Source organism: Stegostoma tigrinum, chromosome 11 (assembly GCF_030684315.1).
Source record: "Stegostoma tigrinum isolate sSteTig4 chromosome 11, sSteTig4.hap1, whole genome shotgun sequence".
In the NCBI taxonomy this organism is placed as follows: Eukaryota; Metazoa; Chordata; class Chondrichthyes; order Orectolobiformes; family Stegostomatidae; genus Stegostoma; species Stegostoma tigrinum.
The window spans coordinates 36,109,036-36,133,092 of NC_081364.1; the positions used below are offsets into that span (position 1 = coordinate 36,109,036).

General features: G+C 41.3%; 1 protein-coding gene across 14 annotated transcripts in view; it reads left to right on the forward strand.

The window, feature by feature from the left end:
• Window positions 1–24,057, forward strand: part of chl1b (cell adhesion molecule L1-like b) — an 818,676-nt gene that overhangs the window by 342,283 nt on the left and 452,336 nt on the right. For 13 of the 14 annotated variants that reach the window (XM_059649905.1, XM_059649903.1, XM_059649914.1 and 10 more), the window contains 3 exons: window positions 1,271–1,465; window positions 3,453–3,470; window positions 23,915–24,020. In XM_059649905.1, the coding sequence (XP_059505888.1) occupies window positions 1,384–1,465; window positions 3,453–3,470; window positions 23,915–24,020 (206 nt within the window). In that variant the 5' untranslated portion in view covers window positions 1,271–1,383. The remainder of the gene's footprint in view (window positions 1–1,270; window positions 1,466–3,452; window positions 3,471–23,914; window positions 24,021–24,057) is intronic. The other variant, XM_059649911.1, reaches the window with a different exon arrangement.

The following is a 24,057-nucleotide window of genomic DNA, read 5'->3' on the forward strand; positions in this document are numbered from 1 at the left end:
GTGGATGAACCTACTGATCCTGCTTCATTTCCCTAATGAGCAGCTTAAGCCTGACAATGTGCTGCATCATAATCTACCTTCGGAGCAGCTTTTGACTAGTGTAAAGAGAATTCAAGCACTATTGTAAATATCCTTTACTTTCATCTAACAGCTCTTCTTGACTTGTAAACTGAATGGCGTGAATACTGAACATGTTCCTTTCATGGATGTCTCACCATTCTGCTGAACAGAAGTGTGTATTCCTGATGCAGAAAATTAGGACTTTTAATAAGTGTTGCCTGACAAGTTTTTAAATTTGGAGCATCATATTCAAAGATTTTTGTTTCAGTTGGTTCAAACTTGGTTTCACTGTTGATGTAAGTGGAACAGATTAGCTGAAAACAAGTTATATTGCAAAGAAGTTGAGTAGAAATCCATAATACTTGCTACTTTATATTGTAAATAACCTGCATAAAAATGAAAGCTACCTGGAAATGAAGTTGGTCAGTGTCAGTGGCATAAAGTGCCAAATTGGCAGCCAGTTTTTCAATGCACCCATTTTTATTTCCCACTGACTCAGAAAATAGAGCTCGATTTAAAAACAAAATTCACCCAGTACGAGTGACCATGAGACAATGAGGGGAAACAAGTGCTTATATACTTGTTTGAACTGTTCTGTGAACTTCAAAGGGAAAAAAAGATCAGCGTAACTGGAAAATTGGCCGCCGATTCAATGCAAACCGATTTTGCGCAGCGGATCAGTTTCAGCCCCTCCTTATGTCATATGTTGCACAGGTCTGAGAGATCAGCTGTTTGAAAAGACAAGAACATCAAGGATTTCTTGGACTTTTTTGGAATAAACTACTCCTAACGACCCTTTTTCCACTTCCACAGAATATTTATGTTGTCACCTTTGTGATCCTTTGTTCAGTACGTACGAAAAGTGGGATCCCCTCCAGCAGTAAAAACAAATCCCAGAAGGAGCAATGTGAATTATTTTCCAGAACCTATCACTCTGCTGTCACTGTAATCAGATTGCATAAAGTTCAATGTTCTGTTTGTCTCCGTAAAATCAGAACACACAGAAACCTAGGGTTGCTGTGTGACAGATCTCCTGTGGGAGAAGGTGGATGTGAGAGACTTGAATCATATTTACTATTCAAAAATTAGATATCACTGAAAGCAAGAAAATGCTTATGGATTGCACTATGCCTTGGAACCCTTTGTTTTTACATATCTTGTCGTGCATGTGGATTTATGTGATTAATTTTCACCCTTTGTCCTTTCCCAGATCCTGGTCAATGACTCATGGCTGTGCACTAATCTAAGCTAAATCTCTGTGGGAGCGTAGAAGAAATCTTCACGTTTTCTTTGAGGCCTTGTTTTATCACCCATTCTTCGAAGATGTTACTAACTACGAGAACTTTGCTGTTCTATTTGTTCTGTTGGATCAAGTGGAGCTCATCAATGGATATTCCAGAAGAGGGTAAGATAAAATTATTTAAAAACTTTCTTACCACGTAATATTCAGTTTTCTGGAGATCTGTTTATTTGTGTGGACTCTAATGTTATGCTGGCATTCCTCCCTGTTTTATGCAGTCAATGAATGTTTAATTTTGCAAAACTGAGTGCTGCCTGTGTGTATTGCTAATTAGGCAATCCCTTAAGTGGTGCAGTTGGAAATTATTTGACATGAAGAACTGCTTTGAATCTGCTTTCCCTCTTATAATCAGAATTACCTATTCTAAACCAGTATATAATAATGTATTTGCCATTTTAAAAATCAGTGCATGCATAAAACAAATTTTATTTAGCAACTCAGATGTTGGAATGATCTAAAAAAAATTGTGTTTTTTTCTGAAAAAAAAAGAATTGCTGCAGAATCCTTTTGGGCTTTTGTCATTTCGTGATCCAGTTACAACCAGCCACTGACATGCAATAAATTATTGATGAGACATGATCCATTATTCAGACTTTTAATGCAGCTGCTGGGCATGGCGGCATAAATGTTCATTAACAGGACACATCATGTATGTAGTGTCAAAAAAGAACTCAAGTCATATATAATGAGAAGGAAAACAGATCAAGTAATGAAGTGGCAGTTGTGTTTTTTTTCAACTGTAATGTTACCACTGAGTCATCCAGGACATTACACGCACTACAAATTGGTAGTTTTACTGCAACAGTGTTTAAATTACTGTTTTTTTTAAATGATGAAACCATTTTAACATGCAAGAGATAGATATGATACCCAGTACCAAAAACAGAAATTGTTGGAAAATCTCAGCAGGTGTGGCAGCATCTATGAAGAGAAAGCAGAGTTAACGTTTTGAGTCCAGCGACACTTCCTCAGAACACGTTAACGCTGATTTCTCTTCACAGATGCTGCCAAACTGCTGGGTTTTTTCCAGCAGTTTTTGTTTTTGTTTCTGATTTATAGTATCTGCAGTTCTTTTGGATTTTATGAAATCCAGTGTTTGGTAGAAGTGATTCAGTGAAAGACAGCATATGAGCGAAGGTGTCCAACTTGTTTCGATAATTTACTTATTCATTTTTTCAAATTAATATCTATAGTAACACTGGTAAATCTGTTAAAATGTCAAGGAGATTAATCACTCAACAGCTTGCAGTGTTGAATCTGATGGACGATTATTTGTATGGGGTAGTAGTACAATATAATTAGAGGACATCAAATTCAATTTTGGCTGTTAAACAGTTAGGTGACTTTGAACTGCCAACCTACATTTCCCAGGATTATTCTGCCTCCAACAGATAAAACAAGGATTTTAGATCCCTCTTTAGCATGTTTTACAAAGTAGATTTTACGAGGTGGAGTTCCACCAGAAGCCAAACTGTTGATGTCAGAGGTGTCAATTCTTTAATTGCACAAGTAACTTGCTTCTTATATTTTCACTTCTCTGATCTCAGACTTAGGTTGTGAGCTACACTTGCCTACTTTGACCAGACATGGAACTGGAAGCCAGTACAAAAACTAGCAGATCACTCACCTGCTATCTGATAACACTTTTAACCAGAAGATAAATAAAATTATAACTACTTGAATCTCAACTAATTATTTTTAAAACCAAGGCCCATCAGTAGAAATAATTAAGTTTGTAGTTATAATATTAAATGAAATGTCAGCATTTAAAAAAAACACATTTAACTTTGCACAAATTATATACAGGATTGCAGTCATTCATTTAATTGCAACTTGGAATAGCACTACCCAATAGCAATAATAAATCTGAATGTTATCAACAATAAATTTCCATTAATTTTAGGATTAGTAGCTCATCATGTACATGTAGGATATACTTTTACAGTGGTCAATTACCGTCTTATTCTTACATCTTACAAGTAAATGTGACAGTCTTTGGCTTGAAATATAACAAAGTACATAAACTGAAGTGATGCAAAAGTAGCTAATGATTCTTGTTTCCATTTTCCCTTTGCTTACTCTGGATCTAAAGTTTTTATTCAACAAAAAAGTAAGTTAACCCAGCACAATTAAAGTTGCTGAGCATTTTAATATTTGATTGTGTTGTACCTGCAGGATTTTGCAAGATGTTTATCTGCACACAGGTGCTGAATTTCAGAAGACTGTTTGTCTGTTCTATTCAAACTCTCACCATTTATTTCCAATCTACCATTTCTTGTCCATTCACTTAATCTGGCCAAATCCTCACAAAAAGATGTTGTGGGTAATTGTGGAGCTGGAAAAGCACAGCAGGGCAGACAGCATCCGAGGAGCATGGAAGTCAACATTTCGGGCTGAAGCCCTTCATCAGGACTGGGATGGGGGAGGGGACCCCAGAAATAAATACAAGGAGGGGTCTGGGGCTGGGGGAGAGGTGAGATGGAGATAGGTGGATGTAGGTAAGGGGCTTTTGTACTAGGACAGTGGGAAAGTTGAAGCAGATAGGTGAGTTGCACGATGAACATATTGAGAGAGGAGAGATTTTGAAGCTGGTAAAGTCAATATTCAGGTCATTGGGCTGTCAACTCCCAAGGCGAGCTATGAGGTGTCGTTCCTCCAGTTTACAGTTGGCATCAGTCTGTCAGTGAAGGAGGCCAAGAATGGACATGTCAACAGTGAAGTAGGAGAGGGAGTTAAACTGGATGGCATCTGAAAGATTGGGTTGCTTGGTGTGTGCAGAGTGGAGGTACACCGCATATCCTGAGTCTGTATTTCGCCTCCCCGGTAGAGAGGAGACCATATTCGGAGTAACGGATACAGCAGATGAGGTTAGATGAAGTGTAGGTGAATCACTGCCAGATTTGGAAGGATTGTTTAGAATTTTGGTCAGAGGTGAAAGGGGAGATATAGGGACAGGTGTAGCACTTCCTGCAGTTGCAAGGGAAGTTATCAGATGTAGTGGAGAGCTTGGTGGGAGTGTAGAGCTGACGAGAGAGTCACAGAATGAATGGTCCCTGCAGAAAGTGGATGGGGTGAAGAGGGAAATATCTTTTTGCTGGCGGGGCCTGATTGTGGGTGACAAATATCGGAGGAAGATGTGTTGTATTTGGAGGATGGTGAGGTGATATGTGAGGCCTGGGGGGACTGTATCCTTATTGTTGTTGGGGGGAGAGGGTTTGAGGGCACAAGCATGAGACATGGAAAAGATTTAGTTGAGGGCATCCTCAATATTAGAGAAGGGGAAACTACCATCCCTGAAGTAGGAGGATACCTGGGAACTCCTAGAGTAGAACGCCATGTCCTGGGAGCATTTGCGACACAGGTGGAGGAATTGTGAGCATGGGATAGCATTTTTACAGGAGGGTGGGTAAGAGGAGGTATAGTTGAGGTAATCGGGAGCCAGTATATTTGAAATGGATATCAGTGGTGTGTCGGTTACTGGAGATGGAGGTGGAGAGGCCCAGGAAGGGGAGGGTGGTGTCAGAAATGAGCCAGATGAATTTGAGGGCGTGGTGGAAGGTATTGGCAAAATTGATGAACTGTTCGAGCTCCACGCAGGAGCACGAGGCAGCACCGATACAGTCTTCAATATAGCGGAGAAAGAGGTAAGGGATGGTGCCGGTATAGTTGTTGAAGAGGGACTGTTCCACCAATCCTACATAGAGGCAGCAAAGCTCAGGTCCATGTGGGTGCCCATGGCCACCCCTTTGGTTTGTGGGAAGTGGGAAGAACCTAAGGAAAAATTGTTGGGGTGAGGACCAGTTCTGCCAAATAAATGAGAATGTCACTGGAGGGGGACTGGTTGGGCCGTATGTGTGCCGATATGAGAATTAGTTCAGCGGTTTCACACTTCCGTGTGTTAGCAAGAAAAGGTCACATATTTCTTCCACTCTATTGTTCATTACAGAGCAGTGTCCAGTTTTCATTCAGGGTTCATAAGCTGTCTTGCATGAGTATGGCATGTGCTTTGAACTTGGAAATGCTGGTGTTGGACTGAGGTGGGCAAAGTCAGAAATCAGACAACACCAGGTTATTGCCAAACAGGCTGATTGCAGATAGACCTGTTGGACTAATACCTGGTGTTGTCTGATTTCTGACTGTGGTTTTGAGCTTGTCTTTATGCATTTTCCTGGAGTTGAAATGTGATTGTGTCTGATACATTGGTGAGGAGTAGAGAAACAAGTGAATGAAGATCACACAGTAAAGGAGCAGCTATGATTAGTAGCTTAAAATTCTTGCACTGTGTAGGAACTTGATGATACTGAATGTTTTCAAGGGGATCACATTTGCACCAGAACTGAACATGATTCAACTTGCAGTGAACATTGCTGCTTTTGACTTTTCTGAAGGCAAACTCATCAGCAAAGTAGTTGAAGACGTTTGGGCTCAGTATACCTGCAGTGATATCCTGACATGAAATTGATTAACCTCAAATAACTATAGCCACCTTACTTTGTGTTCTGTAAGGTCCTACTCCGTTTTCTAATAATATGAAATTGTTTAGGGATTCTTCATGCAACACAAAGTCAAACATTGTGTTGATGTCAAGGGCAGTCACTCTCACTTCATCTCTCACTGATTAGCACATCTTCCATCAGTTTAGCAGTGATTGAGAGTAGATTGATGTGGCAGTAATTGGCTGGAGTTAATTTATTCTGCTTTACACAGACAGGAAATACATGGGCAATTTTGCACATTATTGGCAAGCTGCCAAATTGTGGGTGTACTGGGATATCTTGTTTAAGTGGACCACCAGTTCTGAGTACAAGTTTTCAGCTCCACACGTGAATGTTTTTGAGGAAATCTTTTGGTATCTATTACACTTAGTCATTTCTCTATCACATGTACTGAGTCAAATGGCCTGAACACCAACACTCAGGCTAAGGCAAGAGGTTGAGATAAATCTCACAATTTGGTCAATGAAAGTAAAAATCACTGTAAAAGCTTTAGTCTTTTTGCATTTATGCTGGCCTCTGTCCTCATAGAGGATGGGGAAGACTATGGCACCTCCTATTACTTGATTAATTGTCCATGACACTACAACTGAATGTGACTGAGTTGTGAAACTTTGAATTAATCCATTGGTTCTGCAATTGCTTAGCACAGTCTGTTGCTTGCTGCTTTCAATGTTTAGGAAGTTGATTGTTTATAGCTTCACTGGGTTTGCACCTCATTTTTACGTATATCTCATGTAGTTCCTTGCATTCTTTCATGTACTCATCATTAAATCTTAGTTACTATCCTGGTTTGATCATAAATGTGGAATGAACAATATGTCAGGCCATCAATTTAGAAATTATGGTTGAATACAATCATGCTGCCAATGGTTCACATAGCTTCATGGAAACTTCCACGCTGTTCTGTATCTATCCAATTTAGTACAGTGCTAGTGTCACAGTACACAGAAGAGGGTGTCCCCAAAGTGAAGGTGGAATTTTGTCTCTGGAGGACTGAGCAATTGTTGCTCCTACTAATGCTGTCAGATAGAGATTCACCAATAATAGGCAAATTGGTCATAATGAAATTGGGTTGATGTTTTGTGATTGCTCCTGTCACCATCTGCTGTATGCGCATTCTAGCAGCTATTTCCTTCTAGATTTAGCCAGCATGGTCTGTAGTAGTGCGACCAATCCATGTCTGTTGTGCAGGCTGAAGCCCTCACCTGGAGTATATTCTGTGTCCTTAGAATTGTCAATGTGGTACTCAACCCAAGAGAGTACTCATCGGCCAGACCAATCAGAGAGTGTGGTGGGTGCTCATTAATGGGCTTCCTACCCATGTTAGATCTGTAGTTATAAGACCTTATAGGTTATAGAGTCAATTATGAGCACTCCCAGATCACGCGCTCCTGACTGTACTGCTGTTCTACCACTTCTGATGAGGCCTGATTGTTGGTGGGACAGATTGTATGCAGGAATGGTGATGGAAGGTAATGGAACACTTGCTGGAGAATAAGATTTGATGAGGAAGATGTTTCCAGATTCTTTCTTGAGTAGGCTGTGGGATAGCTTTCCCAATTTCACCACACCATCCCAAATAATAATCATAATTTATTGACATAACTTATCATAATTTCATGATAATCATCATACTTTATGCTGGGGTTTCTGTTAAGTACTTGATTGAAGTTTATTTGACTTTTCAGTCATAACTGAGTGACAATTACCAATGCTCGGGATGTAGGTATCTGTAATCTGCTATTCTCTGTAAGTCCATCTGTCACTCATCCATGCTGTTCCATCCTTTTGTCAGTTTCTTGTGCATGGTCGCTGCTGTCACTTTTGTATCATGATAAGCACCTCCATCACATCACAGTAGTCATTCTTAATAAGCAACACTTTAAAGTTGCTTTCCTTTCCCCAACTTTCCCTATAACTTGCCAATTCAACATCTCCCCACATTGTTTTTGACTTTGAAGCTCCTGTCCCTTTCCCCACTACCTTAACTCTCCAGGTCTGCCTCTTTCCACACTGTTTCTGACTTTCAAAATGTCTCAAGTAAGAGTGTGCAAGGCGATATCATCAGAACAAAGTTAACAGAAAAGGGAAGAATGAGTCCATACAGGAAATGAGGTGGGAGGAGGTCGAGTCAAGAACATAGAACATAGAACATAGAACAGTACAGCACAGAACAGGCCCTTCAGCCCACAATGTTGTGCCGACCATTGATCCTCATGTATGCACCCTCAAATTTCTGTGACCATATACATGTCCAGCAGTCTCTTAAATGACCCCAATGACCTTGCTTCCACAACTGCTGCTGGCAACGCATTTCATGCTCTCACAACTCTCTGCGTAAAGAACCTGCCTCTGACATCCCCTCTATACTTTCCACCAACCAGCTTAAAACTATGACCCCTCGTGCTAGCCATTTCTGCCCTGGGATAGATAGCAATGGGGGTCTGTGTATTTATCATGAATGCAGAATCCATGTCAATTGCAGAATTTTGAGATTGTTTAGAAATTCCCGTCTGTCGGTTAATTGCTGAAATAATAATTGTTGAATATTGTCGGAGATAAGTATTACCATTTTAAAAAAATTCAAGCATTCAGTTTAGATTTGTAGGAGAGGTGGGCAACCCCATTATTCCAAAGCAAATATTATGCACAATGGTTCTATCCACTGATCTTAGTCCTTCAGTTTGGAGGTCTACAATCTAGTGTTGTGCTCTCCCACCACCTGTTTAATTATAATCGTTAGTTGGGAGATTCACTTTACCCTTATCACCCACAATGCACTTCCCAAGGCGAATACTTTCACACCATCTTCAAAAAGTCATTCCATTGCATATATCTCCCGTAGTTTCCCCATGATGAATTGCATGGATTGTCAGTTCAACAATCGAGTTAGCTTGCTTTTTCTCATCGTGTGTAATCTTTCCTATTCTCTTGCTTTAAAGGTGCTTATTTTGGCATCATTGACCGATTTGCAGTTCGATTTGCAGTTGAACTAAATTCCTCTTACTCTCTGAGTGACCTGGATATATTTTGTCAGATTTCTTTATTTATACTTGTACAATAAAGACAACATCACAAACAACATGTTTTCTCCATTCTTTCTGACTGTGTTCGTGCCCAACACTTATGCCGACATCTTCATTTTCTCATGGTATAACTGGCTTAAAGATTCACCCACACTTCTCCAGTGCTGAACATGGTTTTGATCCATCTGAATTTTGAATGTTTTGGCTGTTTGAGAATTGACTATTCCCGTACATTCTTGCTTAACCTCCTTGGAGAAACCAAGCAGAGGCTTTGCAGAACACCTACGCTCGGTTCAGAGTAAACAGCTGCACCTGCCAGTCGCAAACCATTTCAACTCCCCCTCCCATTCCTCAGACGGCATGTCTATCCTGGGCTTCCTGCAGTGCCATAATGATGCCACCCGAAGGTTGCAGGAACAGCAACTGATATTCTGCTTGGGAACCCTGCAGCCCAATGGCATCAATGTGGATTTCACCAGCTTCACAATCTGCCTTCCCTCCACCGCATCCCAAAACCAGCCCAGCTCGTCCCTGCCTCCCTAACCTGTTCTTCCTCTCACCTATCCCCTTCTCCCACCTCAAGCCGCACCTCCATTTCCTACCTACTAACCTCATTCCTCCCCTTTGACCTGTTCCCTCCCTACCTCCCCACCCATACTCTCCTCTCCACCTATCTTCTCCTCTATCCATCTTTGGTCCGCTTCCCCATCTCTCCCCATTTATTTCAGAATCCCTTCCCCATCCCCTTTTTCTGATGAAGGGTTTAGGCCCGAAACAAAGGCTTTTGTGCCCCTAAAATGCTGCTTGGCCTGCTGCGTTCATCCAGCTCCACACTTTGTAATCTTGGATTCTCCAGCGTCTGCAGTTCCCATTAACTCTAACCTCCATAAAATTGGGGTCAATCAAAATTCTGCTTCTCACCTCTATATTTGCCAATTCCAATTCCATCACTGAGCCACATTGGCTGCCATTTAAGCAAATTCTGAATTTTTTTTATAGTTTCAAATCCCTCCCTAGCCTGGCCCATTCCCAAATTTCTCCAATCCCATTGAGTTCCATTGAGCCTACACGCTTTGCAATCCTCAAAAAGCTAGAATTCAAATTGTAATTACTGTGCCTTGAGTTCCCCAATGCACTAAGATCAGGAATATCATCACCTAATCTTTCCAACTCTCCTTCCTTCCTTTAAAAAATCCTCATAAAATCATTCCTTGATGATGTTTCTATTCAGTTGGCCTATATAGCTCAGTGTCGAAACTTATTTATTAATGCATACATGAAACATCTAGAGATGTTTTACTGTGTGACAAGTGTCAAAGAAACATAAGTTTCTGGTTCTGTTTTGTTGTTGTTATTCTCCTACAATTGCTTCTTAACTTGAGGAGTGGATAGGATGTGGTCAATGCTGCCGATATCTTGGCTAAACCACAATGCACAAATGGTTCAAATATTTATTGCTACTTCAGAATAAAGCAATCTTATTGTATCTTGAAGTTGAACTTTCCTTTCAGTAACATACACATACAAAAAAGCTGGTTTATTTTATAATCAGTGTAATGAGGTTCATTTTCTAAATGTTAAGATCCTGTGCTGCGATAATTCGTTCCTTGATGAGTCATTCTGAATATTCATCAAATTTGATAAATATCACTTGTCAAACATTTCTAAATACTTCATTTTGGTATTAAAGAGAGAGAGGGTTCCTGTCTTAACTCACGTAAACTTGGGTAACTCAGGGACAGGAATGGCTGCTGGAAGTTCCGGGATTTAGATGCTTTAAAAGAAATAAGGAGAGTGGTGAAAGAGGCGGGGGAGTGGCATTGCTGGTCAGGGCTAGTAGAGCAGCTACTGAAAGGCAGTTTAAGAATGATATGTCGAGAGAGTCAGTTTGGGTTGAGATCAGCAACAATAAAGAACAGTCACTTTGTTGGGGTTTTATTTACAGCCCCCTTAATAGTTGCAGAGAAGTGGAGAAGCGAAATGGGAGGCAGATATTGGAAAGGTGCAGAAGTCACAGGTTTGTAGTCATGGGTGACTTCAACTTTACAAATATTGATTGGAAACTGTTTAGTTGTAATAGCTTAGGTGGAGCGGATTTTGTACAATGCATTCCGGAAGGATTCCTGACACAGTATATAGATAGACCAACACGAGGAGAGGCCACTTTGGAATTGATGCTTGGCAATGAACCAGGCCAAGTGTGAGACCTGTTGGTAGGAGAGCATTTTGGCGGTAGGGATCATAATTCTGTTACTTTTATAATCGTCTTGAAAAAAGATGGGTACATTCGGCAGGGTAAGTTTTATAATTGAGGGAAGGGTAATTACAGTCCTGTTAGGCAAGAACTGGGTAACAAAAAATAGAAACAAATGCTGTCAGCGAAGAGCACCATAGAAATATGGAGATTGTAGAAGGAATGCATACTGTGTGTTCTCGATATGTTTGCCCGAGCAGGCAGGGAAGATCCGCTCAAGTGAGGGAGCATTGGTTCTCATGAGAGGTTGAACAACTGGTTAAGAGGAAGAAGGATGCTTATGTAAGGTTTAGGAACCAAGGATCAGAAAAGACTCTGGAGGGACACAAGTTAGTCAGGAAGGAACTGAGAAAATGGCTTCGGTGAGCTATAAGAGGACATGAGAATGAGACAGATAGAATCAAGTAAAACCCCGATCAGGATTGTAAATGGAGCTGAAAGAGATAGGAGAGATCCTTAATGAATACTTTTCTTTGGTGTTCACAACTGAGCGGGACCCAGTAAGGAGGATGTACTAAGAATTTTGAGGAACTTGAAAATAGATAAGTACTCTGGGCCTGATGGGATTTATCCAAGGATTCTATGGGAAGCAAGGGAAGAGATTGCAGGACCTTTTATGATGATCTTTACATTCTCACTGTCCACAGTAATAGTGCCTGAAGATTGGAGAGAGGTGCAAACATCATTCCATTGTTTAAAAATGGGAATAGGGATAACCCCGGAAATTACAGACACGCCAGTGGTGGGCAAATTAATGGAAAGGGCTCTGAGAGATAGGATTTATGATCACTTGAATAGGCATAGTTTGAATCATGATAGTCAGCATGGACTTGTGAGGGGTAGATCATTCCTTATAAACCTTCTTGAATTCTTTGAAGAGGTGACCAAACACATGGATAAAGTTAGAGCAGTGGATGTGGTATACATGGATTTAATAAGGTGCTTGATAAGGTTCCCCATGGCAGGCTCAAGCAGAAGGTAAGGAGGCAGGGGATGGGGGAAATGTAGCAGATTGGATGCAGAATTGGCTGACCCTTAGAAGACAAAGGGAGATAGTGGACAGAAAATATTCAACATGGTGCTCAGTTATGAGTGGTGTATCTCAGTGTCTGTTCTGAGTCCTCTTCTATTTGTGATTTGTAAATGATTTGGACGTAGGAGTGGAAGGGTGGATTAGTAAGTTCAAGGACAATATGAAGGTGGGTTGAGTTGTGGATAGTGCGGAGGGCTATTCTCAGTTACAAAGGGCTATTGATAGGCTACAGAGCTGGGCTGAGAAGTGGCAGATGGAGTTTAACCCTGAAAAGAGTGAGGTGATTCATTTTGGAAGGACAAAGTTGAAAGCAGAACACAGGGTTAATGGAAATATTCTTGGCAGTGTGGAGGAGCAAAGGGATCTTGGGGTTTAAGTCCAAAGTTCCCTGAAAGCTGCCACTCAGGTAGATAGAGGAGATAAGAAGGCATACAGTTTGCCAGCTTTCATTATTAGAGGGCATGAGTTCAAGAGCCGTGAAGTTATGCTCCAGCTGTACAAAAGGCTGATTTAGCTACATCTGGAGTATTGTGTCCAGTTCTGGTCACCTCATGATAGGAAAGATATGGAAGCGTTGGAAAAGGTGCAGAGGAGATTTACCAGGATGTTGCCTGGAATGGAGGGAAAGTCTTTCAAGGAATGGGTGAGAGAGCTAGGGCTTTTCTGTTTAGAACAACGAAGGATGAGAGGTGACTTGATAGAGGTGTACAAAATGATCAGAGATATCGATAGAGTGTACAGCCAGAGACTTTTTCCTAGGGTGGAGGTAGCTCTTACGAGGGGCATAGTTTTAAAGTGAGTGGAGGTCGATATAGGGGAGACGTCAGAGGTAGGCTCTTTACTCAGAGAGTGGTAGGGGCATGGAATACATTGCCAGAGTGGGTAGTGGTATCGGCCTCATTTGGGCATTTCAGTTGCTATTAGATAGGCATAAAGTTGATAGGATAAGGTAGGGGTGGAGGTTAGATAGACCTTAGGTTTATCGTAAAAGTTCGGCACAACATCGTGGGCCGAAGGGTCTGTACTGTGCTGTACTGTTCTATGTTCTATACTTTTCTCAAGTCTCTCGAACAAATTGTTCATTTTCCAGTTTTTATTCATTTATCATATTTCTATTTTTCTTGCATATTCTAAGATCAATCTTTGGATTCAACCATTCTGCACCCTGCAGCATTCAAAATTGAAGTGAGTTGGACATTGGATATTTGTAGGTTAAAAAAATCCATTTGTGTCAAATTGATCAGCACATTCAAAATAATAGTACTGTAGTTAGTTTTCTGTAATGACAAAGGTACTTCAGTAAATAAAAGCAAAGGATAGTTCAAAGAGACCCAGTATAGGATGGAATTGATGAGGGGAAATGATTCCTATTAGTCAATCAGTTAAGGAGCACAATGTAGAATTAAATGTCAACATATTCCCAAAGAAAGCAAAATGTTTAAATGACTGGGCCAGTGTAAACGAATTGTCCCTTTCTATCTTCAGTGAATTGCTCTCCACTCTTAAAAAGCTGCCATTAATCATGACAATTGTTTAATGAAAGAAGAACGCAAGTGTTATTTATAAATTCGGGAAGACTTGATTTATGCTTACATTTGATCGTTTTAGATGGCTGTCTTCACAAAGAATGTGAACATTCTGTTAACTTGCTTTGCCACTTTCAAAGATTTGTAAACAGGCCTCTTTCTATTGTGCTCTCTTTAAAATTGCACGGTGCATTGCCTTTCCTCATTATTCTTCCAAAAGATTGTGCTTCACGTTCTGTTGCAGTGAATTTCACCGTGAGGCGTTCATCTATTCCATCAACCTGTCAGTGACCTCTTGACGTATGCTATTAACTAAGTCATGATATGTTCAAGTTACATGTCATCCATAATGTTCAAAACTCTTGATCTGTACACCCAAATGAAAGTCATTATTGTATATCAAAGACAACAGCAACCTTACTACTGAACTCAATGGAACTGTACTGCTTTCCAGTACAGTACAATTCACCACATTAATAATAACACCTTAAAACGTAGGAACAGAAGGAGGCCATTCAGTCTTTCAAGTCCGTCCTGCCATTCAATGAGATTATGGCTGATCTGCTAATCTTCAATTCCACTTTTGCAATGTTTCCCGAGAGCCCTTGATTCTCTTACTGATTGAAAAAAAAACAATTTCAACCTTGATTGTCGTCAGTCAGCCTCAGCAGCCCTCTGCAGTAATAAATTCCACAGATTCACTGACCCCTGTGTATAGAAAGCCCTCCTTAACTCTGTCTTAAATTCATGACCTCTTATTTTGTGGCTATGTTCTTTGGCCCTAGACTCTCTTCCACAAGGACTGTGTCACGCCCCCCAAAGAATCTTGCATCTTTCTATTTTTTAAAATAGAAACACTATAAAGCAGAAGCAGGCTATTCAGCCCATCGAGTCCATACCAACCCTCCAAAGAACATCCCACTCAGACACACTCCCCTACTTACTCCTAAAACAGTTCACAGTATTCCGGCTGTGGTCTGACTACTACCTCACATTGGTTGTCCTCAATCCCCTTTAAAATAAATGTCAACATTCCCTTTGCCTTCCTACTCACTGAACTTCGATGCCAACCTCTTGTGCTCCAAGGGTGAAGATGCTTAAATCCATCTGCTCTCCGGTTTCCGTAGTTTTGACGTCACAGCCGCCATTGCCGGGTACACCACTTGCCGGTATTGTGTGTTTTTTATTCCAAAAATATACGTTGTTGTAAAAAGTACCCACACAGATGGTATTAAATCAGTTCTTATCACACAGGGCACTATTTATAAACATTTTGAGGGAACGAGAGGGTCTGATAACTGAACAGACACTCATTATACTGTGGCAGAAAGACCTTAGATGGTGATCTTTCACTTTTGCACCTTGTTGGCAGCTGCCCCAATCTTTAGTGCGTTCCTCAGCACATAGTCCTGGACCTTGTAATCTGCCAGGCTGCAACACTCAAAGTTAATGTTTTACATTGGAAAACCAACAGGTTTTGGGCAGACCAAAGACCGTCTTTCAACAAGTTGATGGTCTTCTAGATGCAACCAGTGTTTATCTTGTTGAGTGTCCTGAGGAACAGACCATAGAGCACACAGTCCTGAGTTGCAGACCTGCTCAGCATGAACCTCAAGATAAATCCAAACATCTCTTTCTACGTCTCCTTTCTAAAGGCACATTTCAGTGGGAGGTGTGTGACAGACTGTACGTCCCTGCTTCAAGGGCAGTGTGTGGTGGCACAAACTGACCTGGCTTATCTGAAGGATCTCACAGGTAGTGCCCTTCACGCCTTTAGTCACACGACATCTTGGTGCTTGCTGGAGAGTCCTGGTGATGAGGTATGCTGCCAAATGGGCTTTGGCAATCGGCTTCTTTATCTGCATGGTCTTGAGGATGCTACATGCTGACCGCAACCTGTTGGACTTGTGATCAAAGCTGTTTTCTTTGCAAATTTTTCAGTGAGGTACAGGTGACATGGAATGGTCCAATGACTTGAAGTGTTCCATGGCATTGAAGCTAAATGCATCCTTCACAGCACTGGGGACAGGAAGAACACTTGGTATTTACACACAGCACACAGCACATTGTGAATTTTGTACTGCAATAAAATATATCAGGCCCAGGACAAAATTTAGGCACAAATGTTCACTTTCCTCATGCTCATGTTAGCCATGCATGTGCTGGAATTTAAATGTCGAAGAAATACACTCATTGTAAAATTTCACATTTCTCTCTGTCCAAGATTTATAATTTCTTCCTTTCAAAAGATGGTGATTCAGATACGCTTCTGGAGCTGATGATATTCTTTCAGATATCTCAATGTGGTTGGATGCTGCAATGTAACAAGGTTCATTTCAAAATACGGAGAAACTTGTTCTGAATGAAGTACTTTAAAGTTCGCTTTTGGGGAGAAAATCTGCAAATACCTTCCCATTTCCCCAGCTAAAACAGGTAGCTTCAAGTAATCAGGTTAATATTCTTCAGACACCTTGACATCTGCAGAGTCTTGCATCCTCCCCCAAGTCATTTCTGTCTGCATAGATGGAGAACTTTATAAGGAGATTTAAGAAGGCAGCCTTAGAATTATAACCCTTTTATTTAAAAAAAATCAGCCAAGCTGACAGAAGAATCCATGACTGCAGTGCTTGATTTGGAACAGCATTATTGAATTGATGCCTTTCCTTTTGGTTAATTCCTAATCCCGTACATTCTGTTCTAGGTTTCTCTGTTCATCCCTTCCCTTTCCCTCAACGTGCTCCCCTTTACTTTTGTCTCTTCCAGGTCCTTTTCCTCCCCTTGTTCTTCCTCCCTTTGCTATTGTTGCATTGATAGGATACCAGTCTTCGTGCAGTTACTTCACCATCCCTTTTGAGTCAGCTTTTACTGAGGCTAGCTGAAAAGATGAATCTACCCCTACTATCCATTCCTATCAGTTATCAAGTATTCAGTGAAATTTCGCAGCACAACATTTTACAAGCTCAATTCTTCCTTTTGCTCACATTCTTTGGGAGGAGAGGGAATAAACATCTTTATAACATAATAGTTTTGTTTCAAGCCTCACTAAAGCATGATCTGTTTCATAGCTAGTAACAGGCTGGCATGAGATCAAACTAAATACACTGTAAATCATCCAATTTCAGTTGTGAGCAGATGGATACTTTCATCTTTTAATTATTTTAATTATGACAAGGTTGTTGCTGAAACTGTAGTGCAGACATAAATTGTTGTAAGTGAATATTGCTTTTGAGAACACATGTCGTTCATTGGAATCTGAAAACTATACTCAATAAAGATCAAGACAAGTGACCAGAATGGGTGGGAGCCCATTTATATCTAATCGTTAAGTTTCTTTACAATTGATGTAAATTCTAAGTATTAACATTTCGGATCCAGTGACCCTTCCTCAGAACTGTTCCTCTGAAATGTTATCTCTGATTTCTCTTCATAGATGCTGCCACACCTGCTGGGCTTTTCCAGTGATTTCTGTTTTTATTTCTGATTTACAACATCCACAGTTGTTTCGGTTTGACTATGTATACTTCTTGACCATTTATTGCTGAGCTCAGCTATTTGAAAGCACCACTAGGGACCAGTGAGATGTTGGATTCTGTGGCAAGAGGAAGAACTGTGTTGTCTCATGATAGAAGCTCAAATTATTTAATCCACTCCACCTCATAGACACACTTACAATTTCACTGCCACAGAACTTTGCAGGCATTTCCACACAGCCTAATATTGTCTCTTAACTAAGAAGAAGTTGTTTCAATCCGACTCATAATTATGTTTAATTTCTAACACACTAAAAACCATAAGAATGTAAGATATAGGAATTAGAATGATGCCATTTGGCCCATTGAAACTGCTCCACCATAATGGGTGATATGTTTCTCAACCCCATTTACCTGCCTTCTCCCTGTAGCTCTTGGCTCCCTTACCAACGAAGATCCTTTCTATCTCTCTCTTGAATACACTGAATAATTTGGCAAGCATTGCCCTCTGCTGCAACGTGTTCCACAGATTCAATACCTGCTGTCTGTAGAAATTTCCCCTCATCTCAGTTCTAAAAGGGTCATCACTTCACTCTGAGGCTGAGTCCTTGGGTCCTAGTCTCTCCTGCTAGTGAAAACTCTGTCCAGGCTTCTCGTTATAGTGTAAGTTTCAATCAGATCCCCTCAGCCTTCTAAACTCCACTGAGCACAGATCCAGAATCCTCAACTGCTCCACACATGACAAACCCTTCCCAGGAATCGTTCTTGTAAACCTTCTCTGGACCCCCTCCAAGACTGGCACATCCTTCCACAGATACAGGGCTCAAAACTGCATTCAATATCCCAAATCAACCTGACCAGAGCCTGATACAACCTCAGCAGCGCAACTCTACTTTTGAAGTCCAGCCCTCTTAAAATGAATGTTAAAATTGCATTTGGCTTCCTAACTGTCAAGTGCACCTGCAGGCTAACTTTAAGACAATCCTGAACTAGGACTCCCAAATCCCTATGTGCTTCAGATTTCTGAAGCCTTTCCCGATTTAGAAAATAGTCTACACCTCTATTCTTGCTGTTTGCAAAGTGCATAATCTCATACAACTCCACACTGTATTCTATCTGCCACATCTTTTCCCACTCTCCCAGCCTGTCCAAGTCCTTCTGCAGCCTCCTTGCTTCCTTAATTCCACCCCTTTCTCCACCAAAGATAATGGGAACTGCTGATGCTGGAGAATCTGAGATAACAATGTGTGGAGCTGGATGAGCACAGCAGGCCAAGCAGCATCTTAGGTTTTCTGATGAAGGTTCTAGGCCTGAAACATCACCTTTTGTGCTCCTAAGACGCTGCTTGGCCTGCTGTGTTCATTCAGCTCCACACTTTGTTATCCCCTTCCTCGACCAATCTTTGCATCATCTGGAAGCTTAGCAAAATGCCCTGAATTCATTCATCCAGATTGCTAATATATAATATGAATAGTTCTCATCCTAATGCAGACGCCTGTGGAACTCTGCTAGAAATTGGTTGCCATCCAGGAAAAGGCCCTTTATTCCAGTGTCTGCCACACAGCAGATCTCTTTATCCATGACCATACTTTGCCTCTGATACCATGGGCTTTTATCTTACTTCACAGATTTCTGTCTGGCCCTTTGTCAAACACCTTCTGGAAATCCAAATAGATCAAGTTGGCTCGGTGTCCTTTGCATAACTTGTTGACTCAAGCCTATTTTACCATGCAAGCACTCAGCAATCTTATCCTCAGGAATGCACTCTCAAATCGTACTAATGACTGAATTTAGGCTAACCAGCCTATAGTTTTCAGTCTTCTGTCTCCCTCGCTTCTTAAACAGGGGTGTTATATTGGCCATATTCCAGTCCCCTGGGACCCTCCCTGACTCCAGTAATTCCTCTAAGATCGCCATCAATGCCTCTGCAATCTCCTAAACTATCTCTTTCAGAACTCTGGTGTGTAGTTCATCTCTTTCAGTTCCCCAACACCTTTACCTTAGTCGTGGCCACTGCATTCACCTCTGTGCCCTGCGACTCTCGACGTATGCTGCTGGTGTGTTCCACTGTGAGAACTGATGGGATGCATCTATTCAGCCCCTCTACCATTTCTTTGTTTCCTATTATTATTTCTGCAGCCTCATTTTCCAGTGGTCCAGTGTTCACTCTTGCTTTGCTCTTCCCTCCTAGAAATCTTAAAACAAAAGCTGTTGCAATATTCTTTTACATGACTAGCTAGCTTAATCTCTGATTTCATCTTCTCCCCACCTTACTGCCTTTTGAGATATCCTCTGTTAGTTTTTAAAGGCTTCTGAATCCTCTGGCTTCCCAGTAATCTTCAACCACATTATACGGTTTCTCGATAATAAAATGTGAGGCTGGATGAACACAGCAGGCCAAGCAGCATCTCAGGAGCACAAAAGCTGACGTTTCGGGCCTAGACCCTTCATCAGAGAGGGGGATGGGGGGAGGGAACTGGAATAAATAGGGAGAGAGGGGGAGGCGGACCGAAGATGGAGAGTAAAGAAGATAGGTGGAGAGGGTGTAGGTGGGGAGGTAGGGAGGGGATAGGTCAGTCCAGGGAAGACGGACAGGTCAAGGAGGTGGGATGAGGTTAGTAGGTAGCTGGGGGTGCGGCTTGGGGTGGGAGGAAGGGATGGGTGAGAGGAAGAGCCGGTTAGGGAGGCAGAGACAGGTTGGACTGGTTTTGGGATGCAGTGGGTGGGGGGGGAAGAGCTGTGCTGGTTGTGTGGTGCAGTGGGGGGAGGGGATGAACTGGGCTGGTTTAGGGATGCAGTAGGGGAAGGGGAGATTTTGAAACTGGTGAAGTCCACATTGATACCCCCTCCACCGACACTCTCATCCGCCTAGCTGAACTCGTCCTCACACTCAACAACTTGGGGTGGGGTTTGGGGCCTGTGTAGGTGCGGAAGAGGGACTGTTCCACGTAACCTACAAAGAGGCAGGCATAGCTGGGGCCCATGCGGGTGCCCATGGCCACCCCCTTAGTCTGTAGGAAGTGGGAGGAGTCAAAAGAGAAGTTGTTGAGTGTGAGGCTTTCCTTCCCATCAGCTCTGGCCAGCTCCTGCATCATGTATTCTCAGTTACCATCATCAATTGTAAAATGGCTACACCTGATTCCAGCTTCTCCCTTTCAAACTGCAGGGTGAATTCTGTCATATTATGGTCACTGCTCCCTCACAGATCCTTCACATAGGGTCCTGAATCAAGTCTGTGTCATTCCACATCACCGAACTCAGAATTGCCGGTTCCCTCGTGGGCTTGACCACAATTTGCTCCAAAAATCCACCTCGCAGACATTCCAGAAATTTATTTTCTTGAGACCCACTACCAACCTGATTTTCCCAGTCCACTTGCATTTTGAAGTCCCCCATGATTATTGCAATTGTTCCTTTCTTGCACACTTATTCTCTTTGCTGCTTTATTTTCTTGAATATTTAGTTCCCAGCCCTAATCACCTTGTAGCAACCTCTCTCTGGCACTCTCACATTGTACCTGCCAATTTCAGTCTACACTACAAGCTGATCTTCCTTATTTTGTGTTCTCTGTGTACAATACCCCCTGTCTTGAGTTGAATGTTCCCCCACCCCTTGTCTTAGTTGTCTCCTCATCTGCAGTACCGAAAATTAGATTCCTGACCTTTTCCATACTTGCTGTCCTATTACTTGTTCTGGAAACCTTAATAACCTCTGCCTAACACGGCTCCCATTAACATTTTCTATGATTTTTCATGCAACTGAATTCATTTACCCACGATTTAGTTTAAAGCCATATCCATACCCCTAGTTATGCAATTCACCAGGATTCTGGTCCCAGCGTGATTCAGGTGGAGCTCATCCCATCGGAACAGTTCTCTCCTTCTGCAGTACTGATGCCAATATCGCATGAATTTGAACCCGATTATCCCACACCAATCTTTGAGCCTTGCATTTACCTCTTTAACCTTTTTGACCCTGTGCCAATTCAATCTTGGCTCAGGTAGTAATCTTGGAGATTATTTACTTCTTCATTTTTTAAAGTTAGTCCCCAGCTACTCATATTGCCTCAGCAGAGCGCCTTTCCTCCTCCTACCTATGCCATTGGTGCCTACATGGAGTATGACTTACCTCACTCCCCCAATTTCCTGTGCAGCCCCGACGAAATATCCTGAACCCGGATACCAGGCAGGTAAAGCAGTCTTCGGGATTCTCAGTCCTGACCACAGACTAAAGTGTCTATTCCCCTGACTGTACTGTCCCGATTATAACAACATTACTCATTTCTCCGTTCTCTTGAATGGCTCCCTGTACCATGGTGATCTGGTCAGTTTGCTCAGCCTCCCTACAGTCCTGACTCTCCTCCACACAGGGAGAAAGAATCTTAAACCTGTCAGAGAAGCACAAGGATGGACACTCCTTCAGCACTACCTTCTAGATCCCTCTACCTGCTTCGCTTGTAGAAGCATCCTCGTGTCCTTGAATAAAGACTAAATTCGTGATAGTCTCTGAAAAACAGCATCTTAGTAATTCTCCCCTTCTCTGACATGTTGCGGTGTTTGAAGCCCAGACTCCAGCTCATCGACTCTGAATTAGAGTTTGTGAGGCAACCAACACTTGCTACAAATGTGGTCACTATGAACCATAGTGGGGCCCACTAACAATCACATTATGCTGTTGCAACCCATCATCTGGCCCAGCATCTCTATTTTAGTTCTTTACTTGATTTTTACATAAAACTTTGCAGATCATGGAAGTAAGTTAAAGGCTTGCTATCATGGGTAACTGCAAATCCTAGAGTAGTAGGAAGGGTAGGGTGTAACAGTACACCCAAAACTTACAAGTTACAAAGTTATCTGTGATAAATGTTGAAGCAGAAAAGGAAATCTTTTAAACTGGACAGTGGGGAGTAAATGATTCCAGGCCAAAAGACCAGTAAGTTTCAAGGCAAGTATGAACAGAAATACCGAAAGAAAAACTTGTGAACCAGAGCTTAGAAACATAAGTTCACCATGGGAAGTGATAAAACTTAAACACTTTGTTTGCAAAAATGCTCAAAGTATGACTAAAAGCATGAGACCTTGAGGGAGATGGTTGCATTGTGATAATGTCTTTGGGCTTGTAATCTGGAGATTCAGACTAATGGTCTGGGACAAATATTCATTTAGAAGCATGACAGCAGACAGAATTTAAATTTGATTGTTAAGATTTGCAATGGAAAGCTAGTTGCTGTAATCATGAAATGATTCTTAATTGTGATGAAAACCCTGACTCCCCAAAACTTGTCTGCCGTTTACAAAACACATATCAGGAGTGTGTTGGAATATTCCCCCTTTTGCCTGGACGAGTATAGCTCTCACAACACTCATTGAGTTTGGCACCATCATCCACTTGATTGACACCACATCTACGGGCATCCAGTCCCTCTATCATCAATGCTCAAGAGCAACTTTGTGTACTATCTTCAAGATATGTTTCAGAAATACATCCAGGCTGCTTAGCACCTTGCAAACCTATTGTCATATATTCTCAGAAGTACAAAGGTACCAGATACAAGGGAACACCAACACCTGCAACTCCCCTCCAAGCCATTCAACATCTTAACTGTTCCTTCAGTGTTATTAGATGAAAATCCTGACATTCTCTTCCTAATGGTTCTGTGAATCTACCTTCAGCACCTGGCCTGCAGTGGCTCAAAAAGATAGCTTGTTACCATCTTCTCAAAGCAAATGGGGTTGGACAACAAATGCTAACCAGTGATGCCTATATCACATGAATAAGGAAAAAAAAATACACTAACCAATTAAATATTTGAAAGTCAAAGCTTATCCCAAATTCATGCTTAAAGAATGGAGGACAGATGTATGTTGTGCACATTATAGTGCAGTTTTACAGCAAGGCGAAGAAAAATAACATTTCTACTGCATTGAAGATATTTGCACTGAAGATACAGCTTCATTCTAATTCAACATGAAACAAATATAGTCGTAGATTTAAAAATGACAAAGGATTCTCTGGCTCCTGCTTCTCTTTTTGTACCAATGATTAACATGTTAATTACAAATGTTTGTTTAAAAGATCATAAGACATTCACAATCAGGACACTCACTTAGTCCATCGTGATTCACTCATCCATAGAAATCCAAATATTCCCTAGTGTTGCTCTTGTAAAAAGAATGGCTTTAATTTTCATAATAGGCCACACATAGTATTTGTATTGATTGATCTATTGTTGTGTCTTCAAGTGTCTATTGATGTCTCTTCAAGTGTCTCAGTGATAAACTACTTTGGTGTTTCATGCTACAAGTATTATTAGGATCACCATGATTAGACATTAAAAGGAAACATTCTCATGCATCTTTCCTCCCATAATCTTTGGTTTTAAAAGTAAACCAAGGAATTGATTTTTTTTTAAAGTGCTGTAATAAGATAAATTAAGGGAATTACAACCATGACATTACATGCAGCAGTTTCAAATTATTTTTGCCCATCTTTAAATGATAACTCTGGGAAACAGATGAACAACAATACTCATTAAAACTTCATTACCATGATCGGGCCATGAATGTTTCTGCAACTTAAACTCAAAAATGTCAATTATGCATGTGGTATTTGAATTCAGATCATATATGCCTTTATTGAAGAATTATCTGACTGTTAATTGGACTGGTTAACTTATTTTGAACTTTGCTTGAGCTTTTTATTTCATTCTGGTGACCTAACTCATTGTAAACTTGACAATATTCCTTCAGTTCAGCAACCTCCGACTATAACCGTCCAGTCGCCTAAGAGGCATGTTGTATATCCAACAGACGATTTCATTATCAAGTGTGAAGCCAGAGGAAACCCAGCACCGAAGTAAGTGTTTCCAGTGCTGATTTGTGTCATGCCATTC